At 38.6% G+C, this 21848-nt stretch overlaps 1 protein-coding gene across 16 annotated transcripts in view; it reads left to right on the top strand.

The window, feature by feature from the left end:
* Nucleotides 1-21848, top strand: part of LOC121951641 (partitioning defective 3 homolog) — a 315087-nt gene that overhangs the window by 165714 nt on the left and 127525 nt on the right. For 7 of the 16 annotated variants that reach the window (XM_042498044.2, XM_042498042.2, XM_042498045.2 and 4 more), the window contains 4 exons: nucleotides 2181-2320; nucleotides 3253-3381; nucleotides 6553-6588; nucleotides 12246-12293. In XM_042498044.2, coding sequence (XP_042353978.1) covers nucleotides 2181-2320; nucleotides 3253-3381; nucleotides 6553-6588; nucleotides 12246-12293 — 353 coding nt within the window. The remainder of the gene's footprint in view (nucleotides 1-2180; nucleotides 2321-3252; nucleotides 3382-6552; nucleotides 6589-12245; nucleotides 12294-21848) is intronic. The other 9 variants (XM_042498056.2, XM_042498046.2, XM_042498053.2 and 6 more) reach the window with 3 other exon arrangements.

Genomic DNA, 21848 nt, shown 5'->3' on the forward strand with positions numbered 1-21848 from the left:
CAGCGCTCTGATACAGCAAGGATGCTCATTATTGTTCTTATATTCACTTTGTTTGACAATGTCATTCGGAACATTTTGTTTACAAAAGCTCTCTAAAACACACGTAAAGCGCCTTGATCAGAGCTCGGTGTAGTCAGGTAAAATGCTGGTGGAGATAGACGGACTTAAGTGTGTTGATCATCAGCATGGACGTGCTGGAATAAAGCTCTTCATAACTCTAGAAAGTGTATTAACCACATGTTGTTTTTCTGTGTGTGGCTTTAAACTTTGTGTGGTCTTAACTTTCTGTAACTTATTTTAAGGGTCAAAAATAACCTGCCTTCACTAAACCCCCAAAATGAAGCAGATGATTGAATTTTAAACCTCAAATTTATTTTGCATGAAGAAAAAAATCATCACAAACTTCATGAATATTGAGGTTTTCCTTCTTCACAGTGCAGAAAGACTGCTTTTAATAGTGGATCCACTTATTTTTATTACAACACACCCATCATAAATGTTTTCTTTATTAAAGTAGAGGTTTATTAATGCATTTTTTAAAAAGGGAAACAATAACAGTCTTTATCAACATAGTATATTATGCTATACAATGAGGACAGTATGCAGTTTGTGTGCATGGATTTTGCAGATGTATTTCTGTGTGTGTGCGTGTGTGAGTGTGTGGTTTTGTGTTTTTTGTGGGATTAAATCATTTTATAACTTCCGGTTCAAAATGACCTCTAAGACAAGATTTTTACCCTGTTGCTGTACAGCTTTCATTGAAATATGAACAAAGGCAGTGTTTCACTTTTTCTCATGGTGGGGACATTCTAGATTTCAAGATGGAAAAAGATCATTTCAATACTGGTACACATAGTGGTGGGTCATTTTTGACGTAAGTGTTAATTAAATATCAGGCAAAAGTCTTCAGACTTCAGGATCTTACTTACATGCATCATAAAAATGCTAGCATGTATTGTTCAACTTTTTTTTTCACAGCGTTATGTTGCCTGTCCTCTTAATACATCCTACTTTGATAATTCTCTACAAATCTGCTTGAGCTGTTGACAGGATGCACATTTCACTTCATTTCCTGTATTTAACTTGCTTAATGATGGGAAATTATTTGTTTGTCTGTTAGGATTATTGATGGTATGAGATGCAGGCCTTTTTCCTAATGGTCCGTAATGATACACTCTTTAGGGGCTGCAGGCAAAACTCGCAAATGTACACAAACAAAATCACATCCACACACATAAACATGGATTAATAAGATCACCTAAAGATAGTGCATACTGCAAGTCTCAGGTCCCACTAGAAAGTAGAGAAAGAATCATTAGCGCATTCTCTCCAAGTAGGCTATTCTGGAAGCTTTGTTTAGGATGGACAAAGGTTATTAAAAGTATTTATACGGGATCCCTTTTCAATACCACATGTTTAAACCAATATGATATCTGCTAATTATTAGAAGTGGGGGAAAAAATCGATACAAGGACATAAAGTATTGATTTTTTTCAAAATGTTCCTCTGGGGCCGTAATTTGCTGCTATCGTCACACAGTAATATTGTATCATGACTCAACTATCATGGGGCCTCTGGTGATTTCCACCCCTGTTATTTTAGTGTTAACATTTTAGTGTTAAAAAAAGATCTACAATAAGATTTTCAACAGAAGTCGTAATTACTATTAATGTTCTTACAAATGTGTTAGTATATGACTTTTTTTTTGTTCCAGCACTGTGTGCAGGTTGTTAATTTGAAAAAAAGAGCTTTGTGTGCACAGTACTTTTTTTTTTGCTGTTGTATCAAAAGAGGTATTAAGTATCATGTTATTTGATTTATTTTCTCAAAACGGGTATAGTACTGCAGTTTTAAACTTTGATAATGTGACAGCATTGGGAGGGACTTCTTATGCATTGTCCCCTTTTCTGTTCTACATTAGTTAGGTTTGTTTGTTGTAAAGTAAAACAGTGGTCCAGTGGTGTTTCTATTTTGTTTTTGCAGGAGATTTGCACTAAAATGCTACTTATCAATCACTGCAAAGCGAATGCATAATGTAATTGATGAGCACCAGCTGACTATGAACTCATTCTTAGTAGCTCGAGCTGCCGCGGTGCAGAGGGAATAGAGGAGATTCAACGTGTGCCTGAAGATAAAACCAGTTCCCATCATCACACCTCTCCTTTCTTCTCATCCCACAGGCCCTGAGGGACTCGGCTTCAGTATAACGTCTCGGGATGTTCCCATCGGCGGCTCAGCACCCATCTACGTGAAGAACATTCTGCCTCGGGGAGCCGCCATCCAAGATGGCCGCCTGAAGGCAGGAGACAGGTTGCTGGAGGTAAGAAAGTGAAAGTGTGGCGATGCTTAACCCTTTGTCACCTGAGCAAATTGGCTTGATTTCTGTCAAAAACATGGGAAGCAGTCACTGAGCAACAAAAGATGAAATGAACGAAAAATTTGCAAAAAAAATCGATTAAAAAGTACAAGAAAATTACCTGAAGATTAGTTAAAAAAAAAAAGGAAAAAAGTGATCAAGGAAAATGGCCTGAAAAAAGTACTTAAAAATGATTAGAAAAATAATTGTAACATAATTTTAAACATGTAATTATGATAATTATGAATATACTTTTACCTAGCTTTTAAAAAAATAATTCTCTAAGTTCACTAATTTATTGCATTTTTTGAACATTTCTTATTGGGTTGCCCTCTCCCACGTGTTTCTGAAATAAATCTCACCACTGGGTTCAAAGGTTAAAATACTTCTCAAAGGCATTTAAAAGCAGTACAAGAAAAGTTCAAAATGGATAGCACAGGAATTCATACATGAACAGATGTTTATTTATTTACTTTTCATTTACTTAGTATGATCTATGACAGTGAATTGAAGTACTAACACCTTAAATCCATAACAAAAGGTCTGTTGGATTTAAAGTGTAGCCAATTGATTTTAGGTAACATTTTATACTGAAATGGAGCATCCTGGAATTAAATCAAAGAACATGTTTTCACACACTATCTTGTGCAGCAAGACGGAACAGCTTTTGATGTTGCATTACTCCACCTTGCAAAGCATTTGCATAAAGGATTATGCTGCAGCGCTGATTCTGTGTGGTTATTGCACAAAAGTTAGAATTCTTTGATCCACAGGTTTATTTTATTTTGAGCAAGTGATAAAATTTGATTTAAAAAAGTGAGGATTTGCTGCTTTTCTTGGGCCAAGAGATTCCTGAATGCAGCGTTTTTCAGAACTTCACCGTGTCTCCTGTTCAGGTGAATGGGGTGGACCTGAACGGGCGGACCCAGGAGGAGGTGGTGTCTCTGCTCAGGGCCACACCCATGGGCGGAGCCGTGGGACTACTGGTACTACGGCAGGAGGACACTTTCCTTCCCCGAGATGTGGTACGTTTATCATTCTCCGCCTCCTTCAGAACATCCCTTCAACTCCTCATCCTGTCAGCATAACACATTTCACATCATGACATATGTACAGTCCCCCCGTGCATGGATAAGTATAGATTAGAGTGTGTGCTCACGCATAAGTGCAAGAGTGTGTCTGTGCGTCCTCCTGTGCTGTCACCAGTGCCGTTAATCCCCACAGTGAGCGCCGTGTTGTCTTCTCATTTCCCAGCTAACACAACACGCTATCCGAGCATGCAGATTGATTGTCCCGCTCCGCCGCTGCACTCCTCTCTATTACCGAGCCATGGCTAGCCTCAGAGGAAACCTGTAGAGCTCAATCTTTTCTCTTTATCTCCTTCGCCCTCTCCTTTCACTCTTGCTTTCACTCCATTTCTGTCTTTCTTAATCTGTTACCCTCCCCTCCCTCTCCTTTCATTCTCATTCACCGGTTTCGTCTCTTCCTCTTGCTTTGTTAGGTTACCCTATCCATCTCGGCATTTCCATCTCCCTCGCTGTGTTTTGCCTCTGAGCTGACTCGGTAGATTGATGGATGTGGGGATGAACAGACAGACGTGGGGCAGGTAGTAGGCAGAGAGTGAAAAACACACTTGGCTTGAATATCAATCAGGAGAAATCCGTACACATTACGTTATACAATCAGCAAGTCTTTGAGTGTTTCTGGAGGCTGCCGCTGTCACTCAGTGGGAACAGATGCCACTCACAGCTTTTAACACCAATAATTCATGCAAACCTTTGCTAAATTAGTTGTTATGTTTTGTCACAACTGTCTGCTTCCCTCAAATTTGGGGTTTTACATGATGCCAGATGTTACACTTAATTATCTTTGCAGAAAATCAGGTTTGATTTACCGCACATCTGGAGCTACCTCAAAGTTGTTTGGTAAGAAGTGAGCTCATAATGGCCGAGACGAAAACAAGTTGGTAGAGGCTTAAGTGTAGTTTTTTTTTCTCCAGCGTGAGCGTGCTTTAAATCACATCAGTGTTTATTCCAAAGCGGCGGTCAATGATTCTCAGCTATCTCTCCAGCCCCCACTAGCTGGCTTTAACACACGCCTTATCGAGTTCTAACATGAGTTACGGCCCCAAACAGCCTTAAATCCCCCCGCTGCTGTCATAAAAATGGTCTCTCCCAGCACCCTCAGCAGTCACCGGGGCCATTAGAGCCACAAGCAGCCATTCGCTTGCAAGAAGTGTCAATCAAACGGCTGATTGGTGACAATTATCACAGCAAGGAATGCAGAGGAGGCTATTGGCTGGCTGTCGCCACGGGCGAAGTTAGATGAGAGGAGCTGCCACTCTGGTCGATACTCATCTTTTAGATTAGAGCTGGGCTGAGAGTCCGGCTGACTCTGCGTACTCGGTAGTTAGATGGTAGGATTTATTTGATCTGTGGTTATCAGCCGCTGAGGGTGGAGAGGGTGATGTGAAAGGGTAGAGATGGCGCTCGGGGGAGACGAGGTTCGGTGCACAAAATGAGCAGCTTCAGTCTCTATCCAAAGCTATGAGCTGGGCTCAGCATTTTCTCATGGGTTTTAGAGATAGAGGAGACATAAGTTAACAAAAATCTAGCAATGACACACATTTTATAAGAATAAAAACACAAGCTAGGTGCCTAAATTGAGCCTAATAATAAAAAAAGAGTCAAGAGTAAACTGCATATTTTCATGGTACATGAGTATAAATGAAAAATGGCAGTTACTAAGCTTAATATATTAAACCTAATGCAGTGTAATATAAAAAAATGAAATCAACAGCTGTTGTATCATACGTGCAGATACCGCAGGCAGCAAGCAGTAAACAACACGTGTTTCTGATCTTTTACTCGACCAGCTGGACTACTTATTTTATCACTCTACTGAAGGAATATAAATCTAAAAATAACATTATATCAAATGTAGTTATTGAGCTTTCCACATTAATGCTAGTCAAACAAAAGAATTGCTATGTCAGTTGCTACCACCATGCCAATATGCTGTTATTAATGTATTGCACATTCATTCATGCACACGCAACACAAAGTCACATTTACTTTCACTGACAGAGAAAGAGCATGCAGTCCTTCACTGCCTCGTGTTTGATTGATGATCATTCCCACCAGATTTTATACTTATGCAATTTCAGCCTTGAATCATAGTGTAGATTTAATTTTGTTCCCCTGAAAATTATGCAGAATATTACTGCAGTAGTGGGCAGCTTGTATATAGAGTGACCAAACTTAGTGCAAATGCTCAAAGATCACTGCTTACCAAATTACAAAGTTTTTATCATCCGCCCAGTTCCCAGAATAAAATGTTTGCATTGGAAGTGTCATCTGCAAGCCAAGAATACATTACATTTGCATGTTTTATACCAATCTTATCAACACTTAAAGAAGTATTTCACTGCTATAAGAGGGACCTCGTAAAAAAACAGGCTGTCAGTGAAGTAGAAGGAAGCAAATACTACTTTCACTGGTGCTACATGACCAGAGAAAACAGAGAAAAGACGCTTTTGTTTAAGAATTAAAAACCTCTAACTACCACGATGCCTCGTGCAGTATCAGACCTATAAATGCTCCGGCTGGTCCATGATGTGTGTTGATGCAAATGTAACATATCAATGGTTTGGCAAAATGTTCAATGCCGTGTCAAATCATGCAATTTATTCATTTATTAATATTACATGGATCAGAATCTGTAAAACTCATGGAGAAAACGGTCCACAAAGAAGTTCCTGTTGCTTGTAAAGCTTATTGCTGTGAGCTCGCCTCAGCTGGATGAACTGAGAGTTTCTCTTGTCTGGATTATGGCAGCTGGACAGTAAAAGGACACTGGTTAGAGAGACTCCAGAGAGTAAAGCAAACTGTTAAGGTGTGTAGGGCTACAAAAATAGGATGTAATCCCCCCTGTCTTCAGTGGAAGATTGTATCAGTTGTTTCTGACAGTTTCTATATAAGTTTGAGCGCACACTACTCAGCAATCACTACCAATCTGTCTTCTGAGATTCATCATTTTCATATCCTGCATCCCCATGTCTTCATCACACTGCTTCCATTTACCCAGAAGTCCTCCCTTCCACAGCTTCTTGTGTGCTCAAGTTTGAACTGTTCCTTTCATTCAATATTTTTGCTTGTTTACCTGTGGTTCTTCTGTCCCCCTCCTCCATCCTCTAGAATGCTGAGCCCCAGATGCAAAGCCCCCGCGATTTGGTAAGACTCCACCCCAACACTAGCCTGCAATTAAACCCACTTCCCCAGACTGCCACCTCCTCCTCCATAGCTCCTTTATTTAGCCCGAGCTCCTCTTTGCATGGATGTTATTAATCTCTGCCAGGAGAAACACAGAATGTTATCACCCAGTTGGGATAAAAACAAAAGCGTCTGCATGCCTTCACCAGGAAACTAGCTGGTTAATCAAAGTGCAAGTCACTAGTGGTGCGTATAAATGTTAGTCAGTAACACTAATTTTAATCTTCATCCAGACTTGCTCTAACAAATCACAATTTCATGGTTCATCAGTGTGGACTGCTGCAGAATAATTCGCTCCATCACTCCCCTCAGAGCCGTATTTGTCAGCGAAGGTGGAAACACATGGGAGTGTGCTTTATTCGTCGGGTGTGGATAAGGTTGTCAGTTTGGCCTTCTTGCTGCAGACTCGCTCTGACATGTGAGGTGAATAACAAACAGTCTGTTTAGTTTGTGTTTTACTTTATTGATGGGGAAAATGCAGCCAGAGCTGGCTGTGGCTCTCTCACCGCACAGAAAGTTTGACATCTTAGACACATGACGCCATCTGTGACAGAGGCACTTGACGTCTATGGCCCACTATATCACATCCATAAATACCTGGGCACTGAATGCAAATAAACATTCCTAGTCTTAAGATTGGACCCTGCAGTGGCAGCTGATGCAGTTTTAGCATGAGAAAAGAATCAGCTCCGTCTCTACAGCCTGAACGTTACCCGTCACACCACCCTAAAAGGTTCTCCACCACAGCAGCTGTTCAAAGCTCATCTGTCTTTACTGCTGATATTAAAAGGCCATTCAGATTTCCATAAGTCTCCATTTACTCACCGAACTTGAGTTGTATTTCACCAACCGCAGACTTCTCGTCTTCACATCTGGCCTTACCTCCAGCTTACATCTGGCCAAGTGCAGGTAATTGGTTGCGTTTTGCGCGGCGCGCTAGAAGTGTAATTGGCCGGTTAATTTGATCGGCGGCTGTACCTGCCAGCTGTGTGGATGATCCTCATCATGGAGGAACGTTATGGCAGGACGTAGTCGGTTATTGTGACTGCAGCTGGCCCATCTCACATATGACGATGTGCATCATTCCACCAGTCTTAAAATAAGTACAGAAAGATCGCAGAGAGCGGCATTTACCACTGCTGCTTTGCATGAGTGAGAGCTGGCAACACTGAGGTCAATGCTACATTATTAGTTGGCTGTTTAGAAGCCAACCATGGCGGCATTGTGCTCTGGCATCCCGAGTTTCACCAGCAGTGAGAGATGACTAGATATTTGAATGTTTTAAGACTAAAATCACATTACTTTGATGGTTTCTCAGTAGTGTAACAGAAATAAAAGTTGGCTTTCTGGTTGGATATGCTGCTAACTGCTGCTGAGGAGCCCTCTTTGTGTTTAGTGTTGACAATATTCCCTGGAACTGATTGCAGCGAATACTCAGTATTACAACTCAAGTAGATCTAGAGTAGGCATGTCAAAATACAGGAAAATTCTGTAATTGATACCAATACCAGTAAATTTCAATGAGTCTCAATTTGATACAACAGTAAAATAAGAAATGAAACAATAAATTCTACATACTTAGACATGCACTACTCTATCAAAAACTTATTAGGAAATGTATATAAATATATAGATAATAGATATATAGCATAAATGATTTTTATATATATCTTTCTCTTTGTTTATGTGGTTGAGATGTGTCGATTGGTCTTGGTGGTGTTTGGTTCACCCCTCCTTCACTATGACTGGACAGCAGGATGAAAAAGCGAAGACAGATTCTATCAGGATTTTTTTTTTGTAGGCTGAGACAGAATAGCATCACATTTGTTTCCTGTCAAAAAGCCAGTGTATTTTCTTTCACTGGATTTTGGATATTTTGATATAAACAAACTACACTATGTTCAGATGACCTAATATTGCCACCACTTTAAGGCTGTAAAGCTGTGTTTGGCGTGATGATATCAGTATCATAAACGTCAGTTTTATTTAGCCACTTAATAGCAACCATCCTCATTTAAGACACATTAAAGCTTCAAAGTTCACAAGTGGGGTATTTGTGGCGTATATTATATCTTAGAACAAAACGCGAACGTCCCTTCAGCTAGTGTTAACCACAGACCTTATTTTAGGCATCTTACCAAAAACCTGTTCAAAAAACCCTTTGACTTCAAGATGAAGAAACCAGGAGTGGTAATATGCTACTAATTACTAATTAACTAATTTTGGGGTTTGGGGACTATATCTTGGGGTTTTCTATGATGAATGCAGCATTTTCCCCAAGTTGAACATTTTTTACTCTAAGCGACCAGAAAATAACACCAAACATGCAGAGCCGAATAGAGCATTTGTAGCATGGTGTAAACATACAGTGCTTCCACTGCAAAGTACTAACAAACTGTCACTGCAGTTGCACTTGATGTTCTTTCGTGCTGGTAGGCATTTTTCTTCTTCTTCTTTCGGCATTTAATGACAGATTAGAACAATTGCAGGTGTACTTGCAGCCCCCTGCAGGTCTGGAAGAATTGCACACGCAGTACCTGCAGCACTGGAGTTGGGTCACGTTTTCAGCATCGATTTGGTACCGAAATATCGGTTCTTGTGACAGACCCAATGTAGACCAAACATGAATATATTTATGTAAAAGTACTGCCCAGTGTACCTTTAAGGACAGAGGGAAACAATTGTTTCATTTTCTCTCATTTTGGATGATTACCTCCCTAAAAATCAATGCAACAGCAGAAATGAAAGCTAGATAGACTGAGGAATTGCATCATGGCTGTCTCCTTTCTCCCCCATTTTGTCTTCTCTCACCTCACTTTCTAACTCCTAACCTCCAGATGCGTCTCTCTCCTCCTCACCCTTTCCCGGAACATCAACTGCCATAATGGATTCAGAGCTTTTCAGATGTTATCTGTTGTCAGGCGCCTCATTTTAAACATCTCGCCGCCAACAACAACAACAACAACAACAGCAGCAGCAGCTGAGGCACCATGATGGTGCTCAGCTTTAGATGCAGGGTGCTTCTAACAGAACAGGGCAGCTTCTAATGGACAAACATCCATTTTCATCATAGATATCTTTCCTGTAGATGAAGAGAAAATTGGAGGATGAGAGGTTAGGTGGCAACTAATGATTATTTTCATTATTAATGTCTCAATATTCTTTATACTAATCGGTTAGTCACAAGAATGTAATTGTAGACATACCCAGAGTTCCCAGAGTTGATGCCCTCATATTGTTTTGTTTTGTCCAAAGCTTTCCAACATGTAAAAGTCTTCACTTTGTAGTTCAGCAGAAAAAAGCCACAAACACTAACATCGGAGTAACTGGATCCGGAAACCTTTCACCAGTGTTTCATTATAGTAATAAGTAACTTGATAATTTTACCAAAATGTGTCAATTAAAAAAACGATAGTTTCAGCCTATGCCATCAAAGTGTATTAGTTTTGTCAAAAACAATCCAAATTTTACAAGTGTTCAGTTTATTAGCCAAAAAAGCCATAAATTCTGACATATGAGTAACTGCAACCAGCAATCATTTCCCAGTGTTGTTTGATGATTAACTTTCATGATAATTATCATCAAAATTCAGTTAAATTATTACATTTTCTTTCCAAATGTTTTGCTTAATTTCTCTCTAATTTCTTTTTTTTAATCTTGCAAATAAAAAAAAATAGCAGGTGATGCCTTCAATTAGTTTTCTTTTTGTCCAAAACAGTTAATAATTTTAAAGTATTTAATTCAGAATTATATAAAGCAGAAAAAAGGGCAACCAGTCCGCACATTTTAGTAATTCTGACCAACATTGTTTGATATTCAACTTAAATGATCATTTAATCATAATTAAAAAATAAATAGTTTCAGCACAATGAAGAGGCATAGAAAATTTGAAGTTGAGTTGAAACCATTTAATTTTGGTTATCCCGAATTGCAGCAAGCAGCATTTGTTCTGAGTGATACAGTGAATCCTAACAACAAATACAAAACAAATGCTTTTTTTGCTAATAAATTGAACACACAGGTATATATTCTCCCTACACAGTTTTAAATGCACACAGTAAACACAATTGCACCCATGCCTCATCATACTGACGATAGCGTGCACTATGTGTGTGCATACATGAAAAATGTGTCCATTCAGGCAGCTTGCATAAAGAGAGCTGATGTGAAAGAAGAAAAGAGGTTTTAGTCAAGGTGACATGCTGGGCTTAGTGTGCCTTAATGGAGCTGCAGTACATCCAATGATTTTGTTACTATAATGGCTTTATTCCTTCTATTTTTCACCTCTTTGTACAGTTAAGAAAGTGCAATTAATAACTTAGAAAGCTAACAGAATATGTTATGTAGACAGCTTTAGACCCTCGGGTTTTGCAGGCACTCCAGTCAGGTTTTTTGAGGTTGGCATGGCATGACTCATCCTGTGAGAGAGAGAGCTCTGTCGAGGGTTACACGGCAGACAAAATGCAACCGCTGAAGTGGAAAAAGCACTCACTTCTTGAAATCGGTCCAATGACCCAAAAATCTCCCACACTTTTTACTGTAGTCTAAAAGAGGCTGTCATTACCTGGGAGACACTCAGCTTTAAAATAATATACATAAAACTTTCACTCATTGCACGTTTTTTTGTACAGCAAAGCTAATCTCTGCTTAAGTCATTATCAGATTTTTTTATGTGCATTTGTGTTTCTTTAAAGCCTTTGAAACCTGAGCAAATCGGCTTGTTTCCTCTCAAAAACACAGGAAGAAGGCAATGAGCAATGAAAAAGGAAAATGACTAAACAAAATTAGCAAGAAATTAGTGAAAAGTTTAAGAAAATTATCTGAAAATTCCTTTTTTTAAAAAAAAAGAAAGAAAATAGAGAAAGAGAAAATAAAAATGAACAACCATGGAAATAACCAGAAAAAAGTGCTTTGACATTTTAATAATTATGTAACATAATTTCAAATATGTATTATCATGATAAAAATAGCTTTCTCCCCAGCGTTTTTCTTTTTTCCTTTTACATTTTTAAAAATAATTTCCAAATCTATGTGTCTTGCTATATGTGAAATATTTCTTAAGGAGAAAAGGACAATCAACAGTGAAAAGAAAAAAAAGATCCAAAAATGAGCAAGAGATTAGTACAAAGTACAAAAAAAGAAGACAAATAACAAAGTTTAAAAAAAGAAGGAAATGACCTGCAAGAAGAGCTTAAAGAAAGTTATAATAATTCTGTAACATAATTTTAGAAATGTCATTTTGATAATACAAATAGTTTTACCCTTGCTTTTTTCTTTTTCTCTCTAGCTTTTTAAAAACATTTATGTAAATCTAATAATGTGTTGTAATTTGTGGATGCTCATTGCTTTTTCTCCCATGTTTTTTAAAAAAATCACACCAATTTTCTCAGTGTTCAAAGGTTTAAATACTTTTAAAAGGCAGCACAAGAAAAGTGATGTCACACCAGGTTTTCAACCCCTCAGCCATCACATTTACAAGCTTAACCATCGATTCCAAATACAGTATTTGGTCATGTCACTCTCCATTTTATTGCCTCATCACATTACACCATTGACTTATTAAGTGGTCTCCAAGGGGCCTTTGTGTCTAACCTGTTGACTTTGACTGCTCCCTTCAGCATCCAAGGCAGCCCGTGACAGCCGGGAAACCCCACTGGCTGATCGAGGTAACTGCTGCATGACATCACCATCTTGGGTCATTAGGCTGTATAGGGAAAAAACATTACAGGCAAATGAGATACTTTCGGTGGCTTCACGAATAGACTGGGAGTCATTTAAGCAATTCATTGCTTTGCCAATGGTCTGTAGCAACAAAACACTCTGTTGGGTTTTCTCTGCCTCTTTCCTAGCAGCTCTCTCCTCTTGAATTTTCATTGTATCTCTCTTTTCTCTGTCTTTGGTACCTCTCTTCACCTCTCCTTTTCACTCCATTCGTCCTCTCTTCCCATCTCGTTCTCGCACGCACACACTTAAGACACACTTAAAGACGCAAATCCTCTTCCCTGCTCCTGGCTCCTACAATAGAGCACTGATCAAAGGCATCCGTCTTTACATGCCTGCCCTGATAGTTCCATAATGGGCCCATAACGTGAACATTCGGCTCCATTGTTTACGCCATTAGTCACACAGGCTTATGGAAAATTACTGCAATGCTATATTGAAAAGCCATCAGCGGTGGCAGCAGTAATGCTGCAGCAACACCGTGCCAAGATGCTATCTATCACACGTGCACGTTTCCTCCCCTCTCTGCACACAGAGCTGTTACGAAACGGCAATCTGTTAGCACGTTGTCGTTGTGATGATGAAGGTTTTCTTGAGGACATGATGTGGTGTTTGGCGATGCACAACATGTTTCGACCATGCATGACACAGCATTAGTTTAAAAGGTGTGGCGACATTGTATAGGATGGTACATTAAATACATGACAACAGCTTAACACATCTCGTGACACATTATGGTCATTATCACAACTTCATTTACAGTTCTACATAACACCGTCACTGATGATAGTTATTATCTTAAATTAGCCAAATGCTAATAATTGCGTAACATACCATAACTGATTAAACTCCACAGTGCAACAGAAGGTTGTGTTTATCCAGTCTTAGCACAGGGTTTCCCACACATTCATTTATTTTTGTCAGCCCGCAGCAATTAAAACATCTGCCACCACAGATAGATTTTCTTTTTTTGTTTTTTTTTTAGGCTAGATCATTCATGAGGAGTGCATTGAATATATATTTACAGTCCGATCATTTAAAGCACCGCACTTTTGAAGTGCAGAGCGTACTCAAATGGAGCAGCATGATGCCAGCTGCATTGAAAGTGAAACTTAAACATTCATTTTGAAGGGCCTAAAAATTTTCATTCACTCGTAGCAGCTCATTCATCGATCTGATCTTGTCAGCTCTGAATATATCGATAGATCAGTTATCCACCCCACGATTCACAAACTGCCGCTGAGAAAAAAAAATCATGAACAGGTCCAGATTTTAGATATTGTAATATTATAAGTGTTGTCTTTTCTTGTTTTTAAGGCTGCATTACATCATGATGTAAATTTCAGAAATTACCAGACTATTCAAGATGATCTATTATTAACCTTTATCCGCTTAGTTATTATATACACATTGATGATTATTGATGATAATTCATTAAAAAAAATCATTGTGTACATATTTTGTGAAAGCACCAGTAGTCAGCTCTACAAGATTTCTGCAATATTGATATTGAGTATTTGATCAAAATGATCTTGATATTTGCCGTCTATATCAGCCCTAATCTGAAGCCCAGTTTATATGTTAAAGATTGATATAACAAGACAGTGTCAACTGCAGAGGTGAGCTCGTTATTAATGTCATCAATTTAATGACAAATTATTTGCTCCATCACTGCATTTCAGATGGAAACACGTTTTACTCGTGCTTATGTAAAAAAAAGCTACTAAGTTTATAATTTATAAAATTTTATTATTGATTTAATAATCCAACAGTATATGGGTAGAATTACCCAATCTCCTAGATAAAAATGATAAAAGATAAAAGTGTGCACAGGAGCAAAACAGAGCAAAAGGAAATAAAAACAAAATTTTCATATCACAAATGTACAAATCGGTCATAACAATGAAAAGCTTTCCTATAAAAATATGTTTCAAACAATGATTTAAAAACAATAGAATACTATTATGATTAGAGTATAATCATATTGTACTCAAAAATGGATCGTACGCGTAACGACACCCCTCTTCATGATACTTGTGTACATTTTGCTGATAACGCTTCTGTACTTTTCTCATGTAAATGTAAAAGACCTACACTTGTAATTGAGTGCTTTAACCTTACTAAAGCATCTGAATACCGCTGCCGTTGGTGCATAGTAGTTTTTCGCATAACAGGAAATCATTACAAGAGTTACATAACTTTGTATCATTATTAGCACAATAGGATAGCCTCAGTGATTAATGGTTGCAGCCTGGCGGCGGCAGGCTCGATACTTTTTCTGTGTTGTGTAGCGGCCTCATGGTGACACATACGAGTCAATCAGAGAGGGCCGTTTTACCACAGAACAGGCTCTCCGGCTTAATTAAAGTGATGTTTCAAGCTGCCACCTGGACCATACACACACACACACACATTACAGCCACCCATACAGCACACTCACTCCATGCACACACTCACAGTATACAGTTACATAAACTAAACTGAAGCCTTTCACACATTCCCAGCTCAAAAACACACAAGCCATATGGCGCACTTCACACAAACATACCTCAGATGCACAAACACGACTACACAATCTCACATAAGTACACTCACACACGGGCGCACAGATACGTGGAGCGACACGGAGCAGCTGCCGGTGTAATTGCTCGGGGTTGGACGAGGTTATAAATGGTTTCCAGTGGGTTGTGGAGCTCTAATGGGCGAGCCACGTTGTGTTTGACTGTCCAAAAGGGAGAGAGAGAGGAAGAGAGACAGAGAGGGCAGCCGATTAGTTTGGGACAGCAAGTGAGAAGTGTGTATCAATCGATTCTTCCCCTTCATGCTATCACGTGTCAGTGGTGTGTGTTGGCAGTTGAAGGGGTGTGTGCAGGCACATATATAAGGATGACATTTGAGTGAGTACACATGCTGTTTTTGTGTGTTTGTGTGCCTGCACTGACACGTTTCCACCTATAGATGCATCCAGATCTGCCTTCTCTCTAACTCTCTTTCACTCACACACACACACACACACACCTGCCTTCCTCTCTTCCTCCATGCTGTGCCACAGGTATTTGATATTCATGGTCTATCAGCATGGAGCTACAGCGAGACGTGTCAGAGAGAGAGAGAGCGAGAAAGGGAGGGGAGGACAGGCGAGAGTAAGAGAGAGTGAAAAATTCGAGTTATGAATCGAGGAAAAAAGGGGAACAAAGAGAAGAGAGGACAGCAGAAAAAGGAGGCAGAGAGTGGTAGAAAAATGTAGGAGAGGGGACTGAGCATCTCAGCGTCTTAAAAAATATCTCCAGACCAAAAGTATGCATGCGGGTGTGTCCATGTGCGAGAGAGAGAGGGATGAGGGGGAAGATATAGGGGGGAGACAGGGGTTAGTAAATGTAGTGATAGAAAGTAAGGGAGGAAAAGGGAGAGAGAGTCAAGAGTATGAATAAAAAGAGATAGATTATGCTACAGTAGGCAGCCAACAATGCTCTCCACGCCTGAGTTCCCTCGACCAATTACACCCTTCACTGCCTCCTTCTCACCTCTCTCCCTCGCCGCCACCCCCCCAGAAAAAAATCCCCTCAAGCGGCTCTTTCAGATGCCATAAAATCGACAGGTTTGTTTGGCCAAAGTTAAGCTCGCCGCCGCCAACGAGCCCCTAATCGTTCCAGGCACTGCAGAGGAGAGAAGTGTGTGAGTGTGGAGAGGAAGAAAGTGTAAATGAGGAGCATTTTCATTTCATCAATGCTTAAGATTGACTGGAGTGAAAACTGAAGGGTCTGAGGGTGCGAGGCGCACATTAGACGTGCAAAGTGGGAGAGGTTCGGGGGGGAAGGCAAGTGAGAGAAAAATAACAGAGGGAGAGGGCGGCGAAAGTGGAAGTAATAGAAAGCACCGGGTGAGAAATCAAGACAGAGGAAGAAAGGATATGTGAAACTTAGATGAAGTATACATGTGAAAACCAAGCAATGAATCCAACACCAAAAACTGGTGCCAAAAACTGCAGTATTTTTAATCCAGAAGCGAGTCAAGCCGCCAACCCCCAAGTTAACTTTGAAACCTGAGCAAATTAGCTTGATTTCTTTCAAAAGACATTAAAAAGTACAAGAAAATGACCAGAAAATTAGTTTAAAAAAGAGAGAGAAAATACAAAAAAAACATGAAAATGATCCAATAAAAAGTGCTTGAAAATTATATAAATTTTGTCAATCATTTTAATTTTATATTTTTTTTATATAATTTTATGATAAAAAGAAATTGTATTAGTCATTAACAAAAATATTGTATTTACCCAGTTTTTCTGTTTTCCTCAGACATTTTTACTTCATTAATTTTAAAAAAATATTTTGTAAGCAACTAATTTCTTGCATACAATGAAACATTTATCACCAAGAAATCAAACCAGTTTTCTCAGGTGTCAGAGGTTTAAATTAGTGTTAAATTCAGCAATATATATGAATATTTTAATTTATATTTATATATATATATATATATATATATATATATATATATAATTTTTACCTCCTGCTTTTTGCTATTATTTGGGGTCATTTCTTGTTAGTTTCTCATTGTCTTCATTCCATTCTTTTTAAAGAAGTCAAGCCAAATTGGTTTTAAAGGGTTAAGTATCAAAAGTAATTAAGTATTGAAAGTAAAAGTACAAGTAAATAAGCAAGTGGTCAGAATTTTGAGAATTGTAATTTTTTTCTCAATTTATTCATCTACTTGTTTTTCTATTCCCGTAATGAGGCAACTGACCAAACAAAAAAACTGACCTTGGCTTGAGATTCCGCCAGTTACCCAGGGAACCAGTGTTTCCTGTGATGGTGTGAGACATCTGTCAGGTCGTCTTTTTAACACCACAGAGCAGGCTGAGGTTTTCCAAAAGCTTTGTTGACTTTGTCCACACTAAAAAGCGGGGCTGGTATTTTCAGACTGTTTTGAAAAAGCTCAGCTTCGGGTGACAAACACCAGCCAAAAACAAAGAGGAAACAACAGCTTCCCAAATTTAGCTGGTTTAGAACAGACATATTCTTAGAAACAAACGGGGTGTCAAAGGAAGAGAAAAGAAAGAGATGGAGAGACGCTGGAAGTTGGGGGTTAGAGAAGGGAGGTGGCACAGAAAAAAAAAAAGAAAATGAGCAGCGGGAGATTTTTTCTTAAGCAAAAGAAAGTAGAGAGCAGTATAAAGAGGCAGGTGAGAAAAGGTGGGAAGTGGAGAAAGACGGAGAGAGGAAGAGCGAGGGATACAGACGTACAGTGAGAGAGGTGGCGGTGTCTGTCTCCTTTTGTGTTCCACATGGATTCATCCCTTTCTGCCGGCCTTTCATTCAAACTCCCTAGCTCGCTCACTCTGTCATTGTCATCCTCGCGCTCTCTCATTCTTTTCACCCCTTTCTTTTCGGCTCCTTGCCTTTTCACCCTCGCTCTATTTGTTTCCGTCCCCCCTCTCGAGCCCATCACTCCTCTCCCTCTCCTCACCTTCGTTCAGCTCCTTTTACTTTGCGCCTTCTTTCCTCCCTCCTCTGCCTATGTTTATTGTATTTTTGCTCACTCTTTTTGCCGTGTTTCTCTTTCCTGTCTTCATTGTCATCAGTCAGGTCCTGGAAATGTCTTGAATTGACTATATTTTAAGGATGGGCTGAATAATTTGAGGAAAATATCTCATGAATTACAATGCGATTATTGTCTATAAGTTCAGCTCCAGGAATATTTTTACTGACATGATGTTAACATTTTTATCCATTATAAACACATTGTTATTTTCATGATAGAAAAAAAAAGGATATTAGTTGCTAGGTTTTTATTCAACTTACTGCTTTGAAACAAACAAACAAAATAAAAAAGAACAAGTCACCCCAGTTAGTTTTTTGTTTGTTTGTTTTTTAAACTGAAAATTAAGACATTTTGATGACATTCAACTTTAAGTTGGAAAAATTGTGTAATTCTGACAAAACTTTTGTAGGTCATGTCGACAGTCTGCAGTTGTTACCTCTGCACGTCAGCTGCTGGAGCTTAAGTTTAGTTTGCTAAGGCTAAGCTACTTCACAGCTAACTATAATTACCTGGTTTCCCTGTTCAGGACTTTTAATGTAATAATCTTAAAACAGTGATGTGCTGAGAAAACTGCTGCTCACTTTCTATCAACCCTCTTTTTCTTTTGTACACTACCTAAGCTAGCTAACCGCTAACTCCCTGTCGAAAATTACAAGATGGGACTTAGGACTCACCACTGTCTTGTCATTTTGAAATGCTAAACTACACTTTCTTGCTTTTCAGACATCAAAAGTTATTTGAGTTAGCTTAAATAGTTCATATGACTAACACCAAAAACATCGGCCTACAAAGTGGCAAAGTGAGGCCACCATGTCATATCAATGGAAAGCTTCTGCGGCTCCTCTGAGCTGCAGCCGTTTGATTCTGTGGTGAAATACGGCCAAACTAAAAGTTGCGAATATTTCAACTTTTATCTGTAAATTGTGGCCAGAAAATAGCCGCAGACAATTAATTAGTCCTGTGACTTCTGAGACATGTTGACTTATTTTACAGAGAATTTCTTTGGGCTTGAAGCACAAAAATGTAATAATGTGGCCAGCTGCGTTTCACCACTGCCTGGTGTGTTTTTAGCGATTCATAACGTTAGCTGCTTGAGCTAAATAACGTTACCTTCACAGACTGAAAGACAACCCTAAAACAGTTGTTTAGTGACAGTTGGAGAGAACAAGATTAAAGGGGTGAAATAAAATAAAAGTTTAGCTTCAAAATGTTTGACCACTTCTTGCTAACATGCTACCAAGCTAACAGCTAAGTACTGTGGGCCTAGCACTCTGTTGGCCTTTCTCAACTGCAAAGATACTATATTTTTACAACTTTACAAATTTTTTTTACTTTTTTTTTCATGAAGACTATTGTTGGCGGAGCATAAACAGTTTCATTTCTTAATATTACCAAATCACACAATTAACGCTACAGCTGCATTCACATCAGTATTTGTATTTATTGGCAGCAAAACTAAAGATTAGCAAGTATACTTTCTTTAAAAACTTTTGAAACTTCAAGTCACTGAGTCGAGTCTTCATGTGCTTTGCAGCATAGGAGATTTGAAAATTCAAATCATGAAATGAATCTTTATTAATGCCATTGTTTACCATGTAATTCCTCATGTATAATTTAATAGCTGTCATATTTTTGACCTTGAAATGACATCCTATTAGTAATCAGTTATATTTTTTTAGTCACAATAATTAATTTCCTGTTTTCTTATTCTGACCATTTGCATTTTAAGAGGATTATGTTGTTCGCTTCTTTTTAATTAATTAGCCTTCAATTAGATTCAATTCCAGGCAGAGTGAATTGAACTTGTGGTTCCAAAATAATTAAATTCCTGTTGTCTTACGTGTTATTATTCTTCAGCTCCTGCCATAAGTTGTGTTTGATATCAAATTGGCTGTTTTTTTCCTGCTTTATTTTTAATTTGATTGCAAATTTATTCCAGGTAGCCTTCATTTGTCTTTCAGAAACATGCAGACACCCTGACAGTGCTCCTCATACTTGCGTTTCCTTTATTTTCCCCCTTCCTTCCTCTATAAATCACAGTTTTGCCCTTCTCCTCCTCTTCTGCCTCCCCCCACCCCCGCTTTGCCTCTCCCTCCATCCCTCTTTCTCTCTACTCCGTTCAACCCAGAGCAATTCCATCTCTCTCCCAGCAAACAAAGGGAGCTAATGACATGCTGACACCGAGCCCGATGATTGAATTCATTAGGCGTGCACAATAATTGCCAGGCGTGAGCGTGCACGCACCCATCTATTCAGAGGACAGCTGTCAAATAACAAGCAAGAGAGAATAGCTTTTTATTGTTGAGCTGGAAGAGAGAGGGAGAGTGAATATAGAGAAAGACTAAGAGAAGCACCTGTTGTGGAGGGGAAGAGAGAGAGAGAGCACTCAGCATGTCAATTAGGCTGCTGTGTTCACGCAGGGCTGCTGGGAAGTTTACTGCCTGTGTGACGCATTTGGTATCACGATCCAGGTGCATGGCATGTCGAACATGTTCTTTGAGTGGTGCATGTGCTTCTGTCTGAATCCTATTTAAAAAAAAAAAAAAAGATTTTTAGACCTTTGGAGTGAAATTTTTTTTTACGAATTTGTGTTAAGTCTTTAAATATAAAGATAAAATTTAGGTTTTTCTTTCTTTAGGATTTGGGTTTAGTCTTAATGTCCAACCTATGATTGTCACGTTAGGCATACAATAGTCAGGAGACAAATAATAGCAAATTTAATGTAAAAATACAGCTAACCAACTCATTTTTAATCCAACTAAAACCCATACATTTAGTAATATTAAGAAAGTTTGTTTCATTGAAGGATTATAAACTAGTCCAAAATCAGAGTTAAAGTCATTTTTATGGATATGGAAATGGAATATGAGATGTGATGGGCTTTGAAAATCATTTGAAATTGTTTTGTTCTTATATTCCTTTATACTTACGTATTGTAGTTATTTCAAATGAAAAAATGATGTAAATTATTTTCAAATAGAGTGCTCCAGGAATGCTGCTAAAACCTGGAAATAATTTTACAATCCTAGTTTCTGCATCTCAAAGTCAATGTTTTTGTTGTTGTTTTTTTTAAACGGGTTTTTGGTTAGATACCTGAAATAAGGTCTTTGGTTACAACAAGGTTATTTGACTTTCAGGTTCTGTTCTACCACATAAATATACCAGTAAATACCCCGCTGTGAACTGTGAAGCTTTTATGTATCTTAAAAGAGACGACAGAACCTCATGATGCTCAGCCAGGGCAAACGTGGCTTTACAGTCTGGTTGTGGTGGCGATGTTAAGTCATGCATCAGTAGGGTAGTTCATTTATAACTTAGCATAAGCTTTTTACTTCCGGTGATTGCATTTAGTCTTCAAAAATTGCCAAAATGGTGTTCATTTTTGAAGATTATCATGCGTAACAAAACCTGAAAGTATTATAAGTATTTGTTAATCACAAAGCTTATTTTCAGCAATAATCTAAAATTTCATGGAAAAATCCAATAGATTTTTTGATGTGGTAACCAAATCTACAGAAAAACATCATTCTTGGAGCATTCCACTGTTTTCAGTTTAAACACAAGATATCAGTAACAAAAATTGTAGCCTGGACTCAATAAAATCATATAACCAGCAAAAAAATGTCCTGACATATGTACAAATATGAAATGCAATGAAATTTCATGAATAATACATTTGCATTCTTGCCTAAATGAAATACTTGCATGCACAGGATGCTGTGCACCTGTAGCTGCTTCACAATAAAAGCTCTCCATTTGTGTTTTTTATTTGGCCAAATATGGTGCCACTACCTTTGCTCGCGTCATTGTGATTTTAGTATCAATGCCGTCCCTCTGATTGATGAACTTGAAACAGCGTAGTGTTTTAATATTTCTCATTGGTGGAGCTGTGTACAATCAAACTTTACTCCAAATGCTTCCTGTGTTGGAGATGGGGGCTACAGTGTTGCTGCAAGACTTCA

This window comes from Plectropomus leopardus, chromosome 12, assembly GCF_026936395.1.
Source record: "Plectropomus leopardus strain MGB_pleo_1.0 chromosome 12, ASM2693639v1, whole genome shotgun sequence".
Classification (NCBI taxonomy): domain Eukaryota; kingdom Metazoa; phylum Chordata; class Actinopteri; order Perciformes; family Serranidae; genus Plectropomus; species Plectropomus leopardus.